At 41.1% G+C, this 18,864-nt stretch overlaps 1 protein-coding gene across 3 annotated transcripts in view; it reads right to left on the bottom strand.

Annotated features, from left to right (window-relative positions):
• Positions 1-15,053: 15,053 nt before the first annotated feature.
• Positions 15,054-18,864, bottom strand: part of CARF (calcium responsive transcription factor) — a 75,796-nt gene continuing 71,985 nt past the window's right edge. For all 3 annotated transcript variants that reach the window (XM_075180148.1, XM_075180150.1, XM_075180149.1), the window contains 2 exons: positions 18,306-18,783; positions 15,054-17,419 (listed from right to left, as the gene is read on the bottom strand). In XM_075180148.1, coding sequence (XP_075036249.1) covers positions 17,313-17,419; positions 18,306-18,783 — 585 coding nt within the window. In that variant the 3' untranslated portion in view covers positions 15,054-17,312. The remainder of the gene's footprint in view (positions 17,420-18,305; positions 18,784-18,864) is intronic.

Raw genomic sequence — 18,864 nt, 5'->3', positions numbered from 1 at the left:
GCTATCTTTGTCTGAACAATAGCTTGTTGAAAGTTAATTCCCAGATACTTTAATACTAACAAAGCAGATGGACACTGAATTCCTCTTTTTTGTAATAATGATTGTTTTGGTTATTTAGGGTATAATATACATCTTTTGGAAAGCACATAATGGAATAGAGGGAATTAGAGAGTTACTGTTTTGAACATTGGGTGAACATTTTAGACACCATCCCCAGAGATATATCAAAGAAGCGAAATTCTGTAATCTGCCCAAAGCTTACAAGAATTCCAAAGACCTTCATCCCAAATACGGTCAAAGAAGCTATTTTGCACGGACATCCAGTACAAGGAGTCCATAGAAGGGGGGCGTCCACTGCAAGGACAACCCACAGAAACTAGACAAGAGTCCTGATTTGGACTCAACAGAATACTGTCAATATGGGAAATATAGTAATAAAATAATTCCTTCAGCAAAAGAAACTTTAAGAATAAAATGATATAATTGTTTATTTACAAAAGAAAAAGCAAGCGCTGTGATAACATTATCACTTCCATTTTCAGTCTCTGAAAACTAGTCTTCAACTGACCAGACACGTAGTTTTTGTTCAAAAAAAGTAGGCTGTACTATAATTTACAAATATCATATTACAATTGGCTGAGAAGGTATATAGGCGCATCCTGATCCAGGATTCCCTGGATGCAATGGAATCTCTGAAGAAATTCTTGCAACTCTTTGTTCCAACATCTGTGATTAGAAACATCTGTCCCTTGAATAACTCCTTTATTCTCATTCCTTCTCTCCAGCTCACAAGTAAGGCTCCAACCGACACAACAACACCACATCAATTATCAATGATATTCCAAAATAAGACAGAACAATATAAATATTTTCATATTAATAAATTGTCTTCATCCAAAATAAAATATCTTTGACAATAGATAGTAAACAGATAGATGACAGCAGCTCCCCATAGATGCACAAAGATTTTAGGAAATGGGGGAGTAGAAGGTCTGCAGGGAATTTTTCAAGAAAGCGGGGATAGCCAAAAAATTAATTGATATGTGTGGATGGAGAAACAAGGGTGTTGCAATTGGTAATGTGACAAGAACAAAAGAGGTATTGAGATCAAACCCCAATAGATTGTTTGAGGTGGCACAGGAAAAGTTAAGAGATCTGGAAAGTCACAATATATGTGGATATGCTAAATGCATCAGACGCTGAATGATGAATCAACTGTTCAAAAACTGATCCAAATGATATAATGACTAAAATAATGAATCAAGTAGGTGGTGTATTATAAAATGTATGTTTGATGCTGCGCAGCTGAAAGAGTGAAATGTGCCCCTCCCTTATTCTGTGTAAAAGATTTCAGTGTGTTGAGTTAGGAAGCACTCTTTTTTGTTATCTGACAATGTATGTAAAATTGATAAAAAGGTTCTTCGAGTATGCTTCATTATGTCCACAGTGGTGAGTGGTAATAACATATTGAAGCTGACTTGTATTTAATTTAATGCTGGGACTTGTAGTCCCACAGCTGTAGGATTTAAGATAACAGTTAATTTTTCTTCCTCTGTATGTGAGTTTTGTCTCCGTCTTACTGCGTGTGAGGGAGATCCGTGTTTGTCTGTCTTGTCATGTTTCAAGGTTCAAAAATGTGTACATTTGTAAATGTAATGCCTGCATTACTTAATTGTAAGCTTTTGAAGAGATGCAAAAGAAGTTTTAAAATCTTTGGTCCGTCACTGCACGAATCAATGGATGGACAAGACTGTAAATAATGTACAGATAGTGTCAGTGACCTTCAAATGGCTGGGGTCTAACAAGCCGTTTCTGTATTTGAACAAAATAATTTTGTTTCTGAAGTTGAGAAAAATAGCTTTCTCTTTAATGAAGTTGAGAATTTACATGCAAATATTACAAGCGGTTTTAATGTGTGAAAGTGGCGCTGATGAATGTTCTCAGAAATCAGGAGGGTTTGTTATGCCCATAAAGAAATTCTACGAGATAAAATGGCGTCTGTGAGTGAGACATGTTTAAGTGAATATATTTGTTCTTTCCACACGGAAATCACAGAATCTGGAAATATGTGTGAATATTTGATGATGGGAGATTTTGTTGAGAAAATGTTGAGTGATTTACAGACACAATGTGAGGTGTCAAACGAGAGTACTCTGATTTATGAGAGGAGCAGTGTTGCTTTTAAAACTGCTGAATGCTTAGAAAGTTTTCCAGGGGTTGTTGGTGATGAATGATTGTTTCTTACTGGATTTCAATGGAGTCATTCAAGGGGGCTATACTAGGTGATGATGAGAAAGGAGTGACTTTGAACACTCGCCCAGGTCCCGTCACTTTGACATTCCCTGTTTGTGATATTGGGGACTGCTCCTTTGAGGAAATCATATTTTTATGGCATGGAACACATAGCATCACAGTTAAGCTACACAGAGAAACATTTAAACAAGTGTCTTAATAGCAGCTGTTCACTGCACAAAAATGTTTACTGGTTACCTGATAAAGGTGTACTGACAAGCATGTTACAGTTTCTGTAATTCCTAGTGAATAGATGTTAATCTCTATGCAAAAGCTTTCTTTTCTGCACAGAAGGTCTCCAGCTACAGAGAAAGACTCTTTGAATCCAGATTGAATTTATCCAACTTCCAATAGAGGTTTGCAATATGTTTTGGTCCACAGCTACAACTAACATAAGTAGAAACTAATGAAGGATTTAAATAACAGACTCTGCTGAGTAATGGAAAGAGATATTAGCCTTTATGGACTATTTGCATAGCAAATGCATGAACTAGGTGTTTTTTTGTATGTCCTAAGGTATGTCTTTGAAAAGAAAAGGAGAAATAGACTAACATAGTTGAATATGAAATAGTGTTTGGGTTTGTTTTTTTTAAAATTTATATTAGATGTTTTGAAAGAAAGTAATGCATAATGTCAAATTATGGCAGATAACAAAAGGTTTTTTATTTTTATCCTCATAACAGTTTTGAGTCAATCCGTGTTGTAAAGACATTCACTGCCCTTATTTACTGTGCTATAATCATCATATACTGTAAATACTTCTTTGTATCATGGGTATGGTAATGCATTGTTGGGAATTCAATGTTTGTATGTAAATCAAAAAGATTTAACATTTAAGAGCTATTATCTGTGCTCCTGCATTAGCACTTCTGGGTGATAGCAAGCCATTTACACTCTCCTCTGAGCAGAACCAAATGTTTAACCAATTTTGAAGTGCCAGCACTGGCATTGCCAGATCATGAGAAGCCTTTCATGTTATTTTGCTATGAAGTCAGTGCACATATACAAGGAGTACTGACACAAATACATGGTCGCAAGCTAAGGTCACTTGCATACTACTCTGCACAATTAGGCCCAGTTATACCAGCAGCACCCACCTGCGTAAAAGCAATAAGCTGCAGCTGCTTTAATGCTTCAAAAGAGTATAGATATTGTGCTAGGACACCCAGTTACCTTAATGGTACCGCACGCTGTGACAGAAATTTTAAACCAAACACAAACAAAACATTTGTTACTGACCAGACTTACTAAATATGAAGATATACAGCACAATGGACAATCTTTCCTATTGTGAAATAAGTGACATATAACACTTGCTGAGCAAACTGTGTATTTTCTCCTTGCCTTTCCTTTTTTCCTTACACATGAAATCCGTAGTTAGTAGACAAAAAGGAAGCCTCAGTACTACTGCCAAATGTGATCAGTGCAGAAACCAAGAATCTTTTCCTTGGATTCCACATGCTCCTTACTGAAGCCTATCCTTATGAAGTAGCACTACTAACTCCCAGTAATATTACACTTAAACGGTGCACAATGTTGAATTCGGCTACATTATTTTTGCATGTTTCAAAAGATGGGAGTACACATCAGGGTTCCCCAAGGGATCTGGGGAAATCCCAGTTTGACCAAGAAGAAAAAACACACACAAAAGTTTGTTCTAAACATTTTCTGAACATGATTGTATAGAATTAATGAGATGAGAATCTCTGGTTTTATCTGACATTAAAGATAAACCATTACCAGATGCAGACATCACTCTTTTTTTTAGATGGTTCACGCTACTACATAGATGGTGTCCCTTATACAGGGTGTGCTGTAACCACACACACAGAAATAGTGATTCAACAGACTCTACCGAGTCATGTCAGCACAAGAAGCTGAACTGAAGGCCCTGACACTTGCATGCATATATGCAGAAACACAGAGTAAACATTTACACTGATTCAAGCTATGCGTTTGTAAGTGCACATGATTATGGCCCTATATAGAAAAGTAGGGATTTATGGGTTCAACAAGCAAACCAGTCAACATGCTGAACATTCCAGGGCACTGTTCACCGCATTCCAGCTGCCCTCCAAACAGTGATGAAGGTGAAGGCACACACAGAGACACTACCCCAAAGCTAAGGGAAATAGACCGGTAGACCAGGCTGCCCGAGAAGCCGCCATAGCCCCAGTACCCTAAGGGGAGTCTAATTACACGGTGACCCCCTGACCCCAAGCTTGACCATACCACACTCCAACTTATACAGAGACAAGCAACCGAGAATGAGAAAGAGACTTGGGTAAAACATGGAGCACTATAAGTGCAAGGAGAGTGGTGTATAGGTCAGCGTTTGTGTCTGCCAAAAGCAATTTATCCAATTATGGCCAATATAGCACACGGGAAAGTGCATCTGGGGAAAGATGCTATGGTTGTACTCACTAACAGGTTATGGATAGCACCAGGGTTTGCCCAAGCAGCACAGGCATTCGTGGCAGGATGCCTAATCTGTGCATAGAATAACTCGGGTAAGTCTGTCCCAACTCCACAGAAAAGCAACCTTCAGACACTGTATCCTTTTCAAAGGATTCAGATGGATTTTATACAACTTCCCAAATGCTCGAGCTTTGAGAATGTGCTAGTTTGTGTCGACTTCTTTAGTCACTGGCTAGAGGCATGGCTGTATAGGAAAGCAAATGCTAAAACTGTAGCCAAGAAAATTACAAGTCAGGTAATCTGCAGATATGGGGTACCAGAGGTCAGTGAAAGTGACAGAGGGACACACTTTATGGGGCAAGGATTCCAGGAACTGTTAAAAGACTTGGGAATCATATCTGCCCTTCACACCCCAAAGTTTGGGATGTGTGGAGCGCCTTAATGGTACTCTGAAACTGAAAAAAATAATGGCTGAAACAGGCCTACCATAAATCTCATGTTTACCTATGACCCTGCACTCAGTAAGAAACACTCCTAGGAAAGACACAGGTTTAACACCATGAGATCCTGTTTGGCAGAGCAAACAGAACAGGCTGCTATTTTCCATAGCAACTACAGCATGTACATGGTGATTTGTTGAACTATGATGCTTTATTACAGGAACAACTAACTGAAATACATGGTCAAATGTTCTCTTCCATTCCAGACCCTAATTTTGATACAGGTACCCATAAACTGCAACCTGGGGACTGGGTGGTCATGAGAAAGCACGTCAGAAGAAGTCTTGAATCCACATACAAGGGTCCTTATCAAGTCCTGTTGACGACTCCCATGGCAGTGAAAGTACAGGGAAAGAGACACCTGGATTCACGCATCAGACTGCAAAGCCTTCAAATCAGGGGAGTCTTGTTCTGATAAATAGAAATTACTGTCTTATGTTATTGATATGTCTTGCCAAAATAGCTGTGACTGAAGTAGGGATCAAGGCCTCCCTAACTCAGTGTGAAACAGATAAGTGACAAATTGTGTATGCCACTGTGAGAAAAATATGGGAAGGAGTGCTCAACAATTTGCACTCATAGCAAAGTTAACTCTGAAAATGCCTTTGTGCGGATACATACCCTCATTGGGAAAATTGTCAGTAATGATTCATGTAGGATATTGGGAATATTGGCATTAGTAGCAAAGGGTGTGGCAATCCTGTTGATTGTATATGTGATAATGAAACTATATATATGGCTGATTAAGAAGTTAATGACACTTGACTGCTGTCTCTCTTAAAAGGGAACCACTGAAAATCCTGAACCTCTGATGATCACAGAAATTACCGCTGAAACCAGAACGGACGATGAGAATCATGAATTATTTGGACTAGCAAAGCCAAAAAACTGCAGTTGCAACAAGAAACTACTACTGAACGAAGAGCATTCAAGGCCTGCAGAACTACTATAGACTCATTAACTACCTACTAAGAAACCATATTTTCCTTTTCCTACTCCATGGCAGACCTTACAATGGGTTAATCCAGGGTTTCCCAAACCCAGTCCTCAGGGCTCCCCAACAGTGCAGGTGTTCTGGATCACATGTGACATAATTAGGACCACCTGTGCATCTGTTACAATGTGTCAGTCAGTAATGAATACACCTGTGCTCCAGCAAGGAGATCTGGAAAACCTGCACTGTTAGGGAGCCCTGAGGACTGGGTTTGGGAAACCCTGGGTTAATCCCTAATCAGCTAGTGTAGACAGGAAGAATTCTGTTCCACCTGTCCCCTATATAAGGCAGCTCTTCCTCAGTATCTTTTCTTCCTGTCTCAGCAGTGTATAGGACAGGTAGTGTAGTGAGTGTTTTTGGTTTTATTTTTTATTTTATTCTAGAGGGCTTGCCTGGAGCTTTTGCAGGCGTTCCTCTGAGCTGGCTGATGGGATGACAGCTCCAGCGGGGCAAATGCCGGACAGGTCTGCCTCTTTGAAGTTTAGTAAGACTGCCGGCGGGCGTGCACATGGAAGGGCACGCGCACACGTGAGACGCGCAAGCATGCGCAGTCGGCAGCGCTATTCCCCATTTACCTCACCTGTCAGGATGGAAACAGGTGAGATAGTAAAATAATCTGCTAAAGATTCACCTGGTTTGAGTCAAAAGCAGGCACTGTGTGGATCAGCTGCAGCCCATTTATGAGGCTCAGTATTGGCTTGGTGTTTGATGCTGCACGACCTAACAGCTACCTGGATAGCACACTATGGACCAAGAGCCTGCCCCCAAAAAACTGAAGGACACGCCAAGGTAAGCCCTTTAAAAGGGGTTTTTGGTTACTCTTAGATAGCTTACTTAGGTCCTTTTTCTATCGTTTACAGTACCTATGTGGAGCTTGTGCAGGGAAAAAGGAAATATAAACTAAAGAATCGTGTATGTGCAGCTTGTAATGTCAGTTTACCGAAAGATTGTACTGATCCGTTATGTGTGTCATGCACCCCAGAAACAGTAGAGGAGCCTGGGCCCCCTGAACAATTTAAGCAGTTCTTTTCATGGATGGTTAAAACAATGCAAGAGTATCAGGCCGCAAAACAGAGAACGATAAGGGACAGGATCCCTATAGCAGAAGATATGGAGGAAATAAGGCCAGGGCCGTCCTCTGAAAAATTTAGTTCTGCTCAGGAATGGGATTCGGAGTCAGATAGTGAGGATGAAGTGAAAGAGGATCCCAGGATGTTTAACTTGGATACTGTTTAGGTAATGAGGAGCCAACTGTACCAATTAAACCGCAGGATTCGTTGTTTTCAGAGCACCAAGTGAAGTCTGGAGTTTTCCATAAACAAAGTGGTTAAAGACTTGATTGTCAAAGAATGTCAGGCCTTAGACAAGAGTCATCCTAACATGGGGAGACTAAATCGTATGTATCCTTTTCAGGATGAAGATGTGCTGAAATGATGCTCTGTGCCTAAGGTGGATTCAGCCATAGCTGGCTTATCCTCAAAGACCACTCTCCCGTGGGATGATGAGGGTCCATTAAAAGATGCTATGGATTGGAGAATGGAGACTTCCTTCAGGAAATTACACATCTCCTCAGGCATAACCCTAAAGTCTGGGTTTGCCATGGTCTGATGCTGTGGGCCAGTACTCTACATACAGACATTGAGGATAAGATAAATAGATTATATCTTCTTAAATCCTTAGAGGATTGATTTCCTGTGTGAAGCTTCATTGGATACGATTGTTTTCTCTTCCAGGAGCATGACCACGGCGGTTGTAGCCAGAAGGGCGCTCTGGCTACGTCCGTGGGCGGCAGATCATCAATCCAAGAGCTGTCTGACAACGCTTTCATATGAAGGCAGTTTCTTGTTTGGTGAAAAGCCGGATAATTTAATGCAGAGGCTTGCAAGTGGCAATTCCAATCGCCTACCACAGGACAGAAAGGTGAGACGTTTCCGTTCTTATTCTCCAAAACTAAAGTTCAGGGAGGTCCGTACATATAGGCCAGGGAGACAATACTCTAGACACCAAGATAATATGGCAAGACAGTCCTTTCGGCCCTTCAGACCAAAAAGGGGGAGACAAGGACAACAGAGATCCCAATGACTATCCACAGATCCAGTCTCCACTAACTCCAGTGGGCGGCAGGATATCACGCTTTGCAAAAGTTTGGATGCAGACCACACGAGACAAATGGGTCCAGAAGATAGTCACCAAGGGCTGTGCCATAGAATTCCATACATACCCAGTGGGAAACAAATTTATTCTGTCAAGGGGCCCCTCATCTCCGATAGAACAGCAAGTGCTGGAGGAAAGCCTAAGAGGCCTGGTGAAAACAAAGGCTATCGTACCAGTACCATCAAGTCAGGAAAACATGGAGATCTATTCCAGACTATTCCTCATCCAGAAACCATCTGGTGCCTTCAGGACAGTGCTAGATTTAAGGGCTCTCAACTGCTATGTGCGAGCAAGACATTTCCAGATGGAATCTGTCAACACAATTCTCAAAGCGGTAGAAACAGGAGATTTTCTGACGGCGATAGACTTAAAAGATCCATATTTCCATATTCCAATCACACCTCATCACCAACAGTTCTGAGGTTTTGCATTCTAAGGCGCCACTTCCAGTTTACGTGCCTTCCGCTTGGCCTTTCCACATCTCCAAGAACATTCACCAAGGTCCTTATAGTTCTCATAGCGGCACTCAGGGAAAAAGGAGTGACCATGTGGCCGTATCTGGACGATATTCTAATTTCAGTGAAGTCAGAAGAAGCAGCCTTGGAAGTTACATCTCAGGTAATCCAGTTTCTGCAACGACACGGTTGGTTAGTCAATATAGAAAAAAGGCATCTGATACCATCACAACAGCTTGTGTTTCTAGGAGTGCAAATAAATACACGTACGGACAAAGTCTGCCTCTCTCAAGAGAGGGCCGACAAAATTCACTCCTTAGCGCACCAAGTTCAAGTTCAATGACGTGCGGTTCAGTACTTCCAGCACTCTCTACGAGCAAAGCATCTACGAGTCTTCTCTGACAACAGTACTGTGGTTGCCTTTATAAACAAGCAAGGCGGTACCAAGAGCAGTGCAATGGTGGCAGAAATAACCACGCTAATGGAGGTGAATCTGAAATCCCTCTCAGCCCTTCACGTAGCAGGCAAAGACAACGTAGTGGCAGATTACTTAAGCAGACACCAAGTCCACCCATGGGAAAGGGAGCTGCACGAAGAAGTCTTCCAACTGGTACAACACAGATTTGGAACAACAGAAATAGACCTTATGGCCACAGGAAGCAATGCCCTGGTACCCCTCTTCTACTCCCGTCACAGACACATCAGGGCCCTAGGGATAGATGGCCTGTCAATACTTCAACCTGGGGTATGTGTTTCCTCCCTTTCCACTCATTCCTCAGATACTCAGGAAAATAAGGAAAGAAAAAGTGGAGGTGATAGCGGTTCTCCCAGCATGGCAGAGGTGTCCCTGGTTCGCTGTAGCACAGAGAATGTTGCTGGAACATCCATGGATGTTACCGGTCAGGCCAGACCTCATACATCAGGGTCCAGTTTTACATCCAAATCCAAACTCCCTAAGTTTGACAGCGTGGAGACTGAGAGGGAATTACTGAAATCCAAAGGGGTCTCAGATGAAGTAATAGACATTCTAATTCAGGCCATAAAAAATAACTATGATTTATTACAGAATCTGGAAAAAAAAATATTTCTTGGGCAGGGGACATGGCAAAGGATTCCATGTCTGCCAGTATGCCGGATGTGTTAGAATTTCTCAAAGATGGTTTTGTTAAAGGACTAGCACCTGCTATATTAAAAGGTACACATATTTGCCCTTAGCATCCTTCTTGATATCAAACTGGCATCTCATGGTCTTATCTTCCAGTTTTTTCAAGCACTAAAGGTTACGCCCAAGACGGAAACCAATCTTAGCCCCTTGGGACCTTAATATTGTTTTGGATGCCTTAACATCCTATCCTTTTGAACCTCTGCAAGACATATCTCTTAGATTCCTCACTCTGAAGGAGATCTTTTGGTGGCTATCACTTTGGCTGGTCGAATAGGGGACATACATGCTTTGTGGTGTGAGGATCCCTTTCTGAATATCTATGAAGATAGAGTAGTTTTCAAGACGAATCCGGATTATTTACCCAAGGTGGTATCTTCCTTCCACATCAATCAAGAATTGATTCTGCCATCTCTCTACCCTCATCCTACTAATAGTGACGAAACACGTCTCCATGCTCTAGATGTGGTGAGAGCTGTATCTACTTACATTGTCAGGACGGAAAATCTTAAGAAGACAAAGCAACTATTTGTACTTCCTGAGGTTCCTCTCAAGGGACATGCCCCATCCAAACCCACATTGGCAAAGTGGATCAGAGAGGTGATTGCACAGGCCTACAGGGGGAAAGGGTGTGAAGTACCTGGGATTCTGAAGGCGCATTCAACTTGGGCGGTAGCGACCTCCTGGACACATAGAACTCATGCATCGGCAGCCGACATCTGTAAGGCAGCCGGATGGTCATCGAAGTACACTTTTTCTAAGCATTATCTACTTGATGTTTCAGCCTCTAAAGCGACACAGTTTGGGAGAAAGATTCTCCAGCAAACGGCGAAAATAAATTTCTGTTTGACCACATATAAGGTGTTGGTTTTTCTTTTTGACCTGCCAACTATTGTACTGCTTTGGTATATCCCATTGTGTGGGCTGCCATGGAGTAGGGAAAGGAAAATTGAGTATTATACTCACTGTTAATTTCTTTTCCTTGAAATACTCCATGGCAGCCCTATATTTTCCCACCCTTGTTCTGATAGTTATGCATAGGACGGCTTGGGAAGTTACAAAATACACTATGGAGGAGGAGGAGCTGCCTTATATAGGGGCTAGGTGGGACAAAATTCTTCCTGTCTACACTAGCTGATCAGGGGATTAACCCACTGTGTGGGCTGCCATCGAGTATTTCAAGGAAATGAACTGCGAGTATAATTCTCAATTTTCACCTCTTTCATTGCCCCACACAATTTGGATCAATTGTTCCTTTTTACTCTTTCATTACCTACCCTAGCTAATACACATTCATTCACATCTCTCCATCATGCACCTACTCAATTTACAGTCTCTCCTATTTACTGTCAGCATAATTCTCTCCAAACTCCTCCTCTTTCCCCATCATCCTATTTCTCCCTCCCCTATTATGATTTCCCCTTCACTACTTCCCTTCTCACTAGTCTGTACACGAGCTGATTTGTCTCCTGCACCCAAAACACTCACTTGCCTACATAAACAGAAATAAACCTCACACCCACAAATCCTCCTCGCATGTCCTCTTTCTCACCCTACTCCTTCTCACAGCTGCTGGTGTTATCTCGGCTAACCCTGGGCCCCGTACAATCCCCATTATCTGCTAACGCTCCTCGCTTCACCCCAAACCTTTCCATCAATCCCGTACTTCCAATCCCCCCAACCTTATTCACATATCTCCTCTACCCTCTCTTCTCCTGTGCACTATGGAACGAACACCAGATCTGATTGTAACAAACTTACATCAATTCATTATCTATTCATTTCTAAACCCCTCAACATCCTTGTCATTACAGAAACTTGGCTCACCTCCTCTAACACTACATCCCCTGCCGCTCTCTACTATGGGGGACTCTCCTTTAGCCAAACTCCCAGACCTGGAAACAGACAAGGTGGTGGAGTCGGCATTCTACTCTCTCCAAGCTGCACTTTCCAAGCCATACCCTCTGAACCCTCCATCTCATTATCTTCCTTTGAAGTCCTCACTATCCATCTACTTTATACTCTCCACCTTCATGTTGCTGTCATTTATTGCCACCCAGATCCAGTTTCCCAATTTCTTGACAACTTTGGGCCCTGGCTCACTTATTTCCTATCGTTTAAACTGTCTACACTCATACTAGTCAATTTCAACATTCCCATTGATAATCACACCGTCTCTTCTACCACTAAACTTCTTTCACTTACTTCCTCCTTTGGTCTCTCCTGATGGACCTCATCTCCCACCCACTGTGATGGGCACTCCCTTGACCTAGACTTCTCCCGCTACTGCTCCATCTCTAGTTTCTCCAATTTAGTCTTCCCACTCTCCGACCACAATCTCCTTTCCTTCAGCCTCCCCTTACCTTATGCCCTTCCCCCTGCACCCAAATACACACGTACACATGAAACCTAAGTACTCAACCCAATCCACTTCTCATTTTCACTAAAACAACTATTTTCTACAATAACTGCTTTGTATCAGGCTGCCTCTTTCTATAACAAAACATTTCAGCACTAGACAATGCAGCTCCAGCTCGGACGATCCAAATCCCAGCCATAGCACAACAAACAGCTACCCGCTACCTGCAAAAGTGCTCCCTCACTGCAGAGCACCACTGGAGGTAATCTCGCTCCTACCCTGATTTCCTCCACTATAAATTCATCCTTTCATCTTACAGCACTTCCCTTCAATTGCCAAACAAACATTCTTCAAATCTCTAATATCCACCCAGTCTTCTAATCCACATCGCCTCTTTGCCACCTTCAACGTACTTCTCTGCCCACCTGCACCTCTTTCTCCCTCACTGCCCATGATTTTGCCACCTATTTCAAAGACAAAATTGACATCATTCGACAAGATATTTCTTCATGCTAAATTTCACTCACTCTACCCACCTTTACCTACGCTCCACAATCCACCCTTAATTCCGTGGGAAACACCGTGGCCTTATCTGTGTGGAGTTTGCATGTTCTCGTCGTGTTTGTGTGGGTTTCCTCCCACATTCCAAAAACATACTGGTAGGTAAATTGGCTACTCATTTTATCATTTCACCCTACAACCTAGCCATTCGACCCTAATACCTCCAAACTTCTCTGCTCCCTCTCCTCCACTGCATGCCCACCTCTAACTCACCTCTGCAACCTGTCTCTCTTCACTGGCACATTTCTATCCTCCTTTAAACATGCACTCATCTCACCTATTCTAAAGAAACCATCTCTCGATCCAGCCTCTCTCTCCAAATACCGCTCTATTTCTCTCCTCCCCTTTGCCTCCAAACTACGTGAGCAATTAGTGTACAAACACCTATCTCACTTTCTCTCCTCTCATTCCATTCTTGACTTTCTGCAATCAGGCTTCAGCTCACAACAGTACACTGAAACTGCTCTCACAAAAGTGACCAATGATTTACTTACTGCAAAATCTAAGGGTAACTTCTCCATGCTCGATCTCCTGGACCTCTCTGCTTTATTCCTCATATCCAGACTCTCTCCTAGTCCTGTCGATACCACCTTAAAAACCATTGCCAGAATACGCCCTTTTCTTACTCAACATGCTAACAAAACTCGTATCCAATCTCTCATCTCCATCTTGACTATTGCAATCTCCTGCTATCTGGCATTCCTGACACCCATATATTCACACTTCAATCCATCCTAAATGCTGCTGCAATACTGATCTTCCTCTCTCACCGCTCCACATCTGCTGCACCACTTTGCAAATCCCTACACTGGCTTCCTGTTTTCTCCAGAATCAAATTACTCACTCTTCCCTACAAAGCCCTCAACACCACTACCCCTCCATACATCTCAAATCTCATATCAAAATATTCTCCCTCTTGCCCTCGTAGATATACCTCTGACCTTCGCCTCGTCTTGTCTCTGGTAATCATCTCTCACTCCTGCCTACAAGACCTTTCCTGTGCTGCTCGCCACTTATGGAATTCCCTATCACGCTCAATCAGATTTTCCCACAGACTTCACATCTTTACTCTTTTAAAACCCACTTTTTTTTTTTTTTTTTTTTTAGAGGTGGCCTTATTCTCGATAACACTATTCACAGTAATGCACCCTCACAACTATCCAAATCTCTACACTAAGCCACACTAGCTCCTCTTGTTTCAGGTGTGCCCTCTTCCATTTAGAATGTAAGCTCTCCAAGGAGCAGGGTTCTCCATACCCTTTGTGTTCATGTCTACATTTATTTTGTCTACCTTGTATGTCACCGATTTATGTATGTACTGTTTCCCTACTGTACGGCGATGTGGAGCATTGTGGCGCCTTATAAATCTATGATAATAATAATAATAGTAGTGGTACAGAGTATAGAGCTACTTAATAGTTCGTGTTCTCTGGCCAGTCCTGGGAGCAGTTGGAGGAAATAAGCATTTTTACTGTCAGCAGTCACGGCGGTGCCCGTGACCGCCGCTACTCTCTGTACTCTGCTAGTGACATCCTGGTCGTCTCCATGACCATGTCACCACTTGTGCAGCTGGTGCCCGTTTGTGCGTTACTCGCAAGATGTCCATCAGAGGTGAGAAAATGCGGAGGAGTGAGGCCAGAACTGATGATCTGTAGGTCACACACGTCTGTGAGTTCACTTTCAGTAGTAACCCAATGGACGTAGAAAGGGCAGCTATGCTGGAATGTGTGGTAAAATGGACCTCAGATGTGGACCAGTCTCAGCCATGAATGGGAGATGGCAAACAGAAAGATGTTAATATCAATTTGAGGCTATTGGGCCAGGGATATGGCAAAAAGCAGGATGATTTGTATAGGGTAGAGCACTCTACCAATGATTGGTCAGGTGAGGTACTCAGAAAACTTAAGTCTTCAAGGTGAAATAGCTCATGGAAGATGCAGCTTCTAAACTGAGGTGCTTGGCTTCACCCTTTATCCTATACTTTTAATGGGACATTTTTTGCTCTTCCGTTTTCATTTCAGCAGAAAAGTACAGCTAGACTAATAAAAAGCTTCACACACAGAAAATTGCCACACTTAATATAACCCATAATTAAGGATAAACTGAATAGTATATTAAGAGAACAGAAAGTTTTATTTAATTGAAATGGATTGTAGGACGTTGCACTTTGATGTGACATTTACAGTTTTGACAGTGTACCTCTTCATAATTTTCTGCCTCTCTACACATTTATGCCCACTTATAGGTTGAAAGTACTATTTTGTTGGCTCATCTAATATTCATGATAATGCAGCCATAATTTCAATAGAAACTGGTGATATCACTAAGGCATGATGCACTTGTGGGAACAGATCGGCTTTTAAGCCATCCAGTTAACATCTAACCTAACATCTAATCACTGTCTTCATTAATCGAAAAATTTTAACTTAAGTTAAATTAAATAATTTGTGTCAGTCTTCCTCTTGTTCTTATATAATACAAGAGCATAAAGTTTAATAACCCTTTTACAAGCAACAACTGCTTAAAAATAACTGTTGAAATGTGAATGCCCAATCTTCCAATAATGCATAAAGTTTTCGAATAGTTTACATAATTTGCATCATTTATTTAGTTAAAGCACATCAGGTATAACATAAAAACAAAAAAACTACATAAAAATTGATTTTTAATAAAAATGTTTAAGTTGTCTGGAACATGTCAGAGTAACTATCCAGCATACCCAAACCAAATATATTCAGTGATGAAAAAAAGAAAAATGAAGACAGTGGAGAATGAAGCAGCAAAATGCAGCAACAATAAAGACATCTGCACTTATTATAGAATTACATCTTATGGTTAAAAACATGTATTTCTATTTTGAACAAAGACATTCTTTAGTGGATAGTTATAAATTACAATATAGAGTTCACAGTATTATGAATAGCAACCATACTCTGGATTCTATGTGTTATTTTATTGTTGCGAATAGGTAAATGGCGTTTGTGGCAGCTGATAGCCAGAATAAAAAAAACCTTCATTGGTTCTCAAACATGTCCATTGGCATGTTGAACAGTACATACTTTCTAGACCCGCATGCAGAATCAAATGTGGAATAAGAACCTAGACTTACTGACCATATAGAATATAGAGTCAACAAATAAATAATCCACTCATGCTTCTGATAAGAAGTCTGGAAAACATGCACTGTATGATCAGTCTTAGGACAGGTCTTACAACTGCTTCTCTGTACAATTATGGCCAAGCACAGATCATTTTAACATCTATCAAGTAAGGGTTTATGAACAATTGATAAGGAGAGGATTGGTAAATTCAGTCCAGTTTTCTATTTGTCTTCTCTTATCATGCATTAAATACATAATCTCAAGTTAAATAAATAACCATTCAGACACTTGCCAGTATCTATTAGTGTTCTACTGCATAGTACAAGTAGAAAATAAAAAACATGAGCAGCAGTAAAGCTCTTCTTGAAGCTATGTGTGTTTTCTCCATCAGGAATATACGATTTGATTAAGGTGGGATAAATTTGACTTTATAATATAAGGATGCAGGGCATTACTATAACTAGAAATAAATGTGTCTAGTGATAGCAGGGTAATAACCAAGCTACATCTGCATGTAGAACAATGTGATGTCATAGGGTTCATCACACTAGCTGAGCAAAAGTGTAATGGACATTCTGTTACTTTCAACTTAACCAAAAAATGATGGACACTGGTTAATTTTAATGTTAAAGAAGTGATTGAAAGCATGGAAGGCAAAGTTTATCTGCAATGTATTACATGTTAAGGGAAGATGAAGTGGTGAAGAACACAGATTCCTTAATGCTTTGGTCCTGACTGTCTTCCTTGATTGTTTATGTACAGTTACTTAACTTTCTATTTCTATTATCTTCATCATAGCTCCAAAGAATACGTCATCATACAATGGCTTGGATCAGTGCCATCCAAGGGTTTAATGGAAGAGATGAATACATTTTATAAATATTTATTTGTGGCAAGATCTCTAAGAACGCAATTCACTAGAGTATACAGCGTTTCTCAGGAAAGCTGTAGGCTTAGAGTGATGCACTACTACATGAGTAGCCATGGTCTTGAACTGATATGTTATACAGAGTCTATGTATATAGACTCATGAAACATGCAAATGTCTGTATATAAAATGTTAATCAATAGGCTCTGAACTCCTGGTATTCATATTGATGTGTCGCTTTAAACCCATCATTTATAAAGGCTGTTCCTGGAGAAATGATGTGCAACACTAACAGCTGAATTGATCCAAATTTTGGATCAGCAATGTGTACTGTTCATTTGGTAGTTCCCCCCCTCAATATGAGGGCTCTTACTAAATTCGGCTACTACCAAAATTGCATTACAAAACATACAAAATAATGTTATCACTTCACTCCTCATGCGGGATCCTAGCAGTCTGTGATTCCGGCTCCCTCAATGCGCGATTGTGTTAACGGCTCTCTGTGGCTTTCTTCAACTTGCTCTGTGCAAAATGTATCCACAGGACTTACTTCAACTACAATAGAGGCAAGAGAGACATTTCTTCCAACATTCCAGGAAACAAAGATATCGCACATTTCCAGATTTACATCATTGTCAATGACTTAACTGTCCACTAACCACCACACATTTTGCTATGCATGATTACAGTCACCAATGAAGAACATACTGTGCTATACCAGCATAGGAATTATCTATGCTAATATACACTTACTAATGAAAATAATGGTATTCATTCCCTAGGTCTGTTCAGGGCTGGATTGCTTGCAAAGCAGCCTAGGTTCTTGCCTTGGGCAGAGCAGGTGTGAGGGATTTGCAGCCAACAGTGATAATGGGTAGCAGGTTGGGAGAGACCATTTATATATAATATAGGGACAGTTTGATAAAATGTGTGGGAAGCACTCTGGAGAACAGAGCAGGGGAAAACTGTTATTCTGTCTAGGGCCCTATTTGGTGTGTATCCCTATAAAGAAAAAAAACAACAAACTGACTGAAATACAGTAAGTACTGCCTCAAAACTCTTGTAGATTACAAACAGCCCTTAATCCGTTTCTGTGTCTGTGAAGAATGTTGGAATAATAAACCAGCTGCAGAGTAAGATAAAGTTTGTGAAGGGAGGCTGCAGCTCTCATAATCGCTGCTTGATCTAAGATCTAATGAACAAATACATTGGATAGCAAACTGCTGGAAGTCTGTGTTCCCACCCTCCCTCTAGTGATAGCTGTGCATTATTAAAATATTAAAGATGACTGCGTTCACTGGGATATGCAATGTTTTCATTTATTCACACTGGAATAAATGCTATCTATCTGTGCATTCTTTAGGTATTACAGAACCAACCTCCCTCTCATTTGTTGTTACAGTTGAGAACATCCCTAAAAAAGATAATTGTGTCCACTCACCAATGGTTGGTTGGTTGTCCAGAATTCTGATAGGAATAGGGTGTATCTCCCCTAGTAGAATCTGGTGCAGTTCTCTTGATATACCAGATGAATCTTCCACAGTCACCAGCTGTCCCATGCTCACTAGGTTGTGACTAGATGCAGGCAATGTAGTGACAGTGGACATGGAGGAGTCATTGTGCTGGCTCTGTAAGTGACTAAGAACAAGAGGCTGGCTACTCCCACCAGCATTTAACAGAGCTGGTGGGTTTACTGTAATAAGAGAGGTAGTTCCATTAGAAGGTGTGAATGGAGGCTGGTGATTCACTGTAATAAGGGCCGCTGTCCCATCAGAAGTTGTAAAGGATGGAGTTTGAGGGTTCACTGTAATTAGCGCTGTTGTTTCATCAGGAGATGTAAATGTGGGGGATGCCTGATTCACTGTTATAAGGGCAGTAGTTCCATCAGGTGATGCAAAAGATGGCTGTAGCTGGAGACCCTTCAGAAAAATAAAAACAGAGATTTAAACATTTGGATTGTATAACTCCAGTTATGAATACAACTTAATGGAATGTTAGGA

This window comes from Mixophyes fleayi, chromosome 7, assembly GCF_038048845.1.
Source record: "Mixophyes fleayi isolate aMixFle1 chromosome 7, aMixFle1.hap1, whole genome shotgun sequence".
Lineage (NCBI taxonomy): Eukaryota > Metazoa > Chordata > Amphibia > Anura > Limnodynastidae > Mixophyes > Mixophyes fleayi.
The sequence above is the reverse complement of the archived record's forward strand: the minus strand, read 5'-3'. Positions and strand labels throughout refer to the sequence as shown.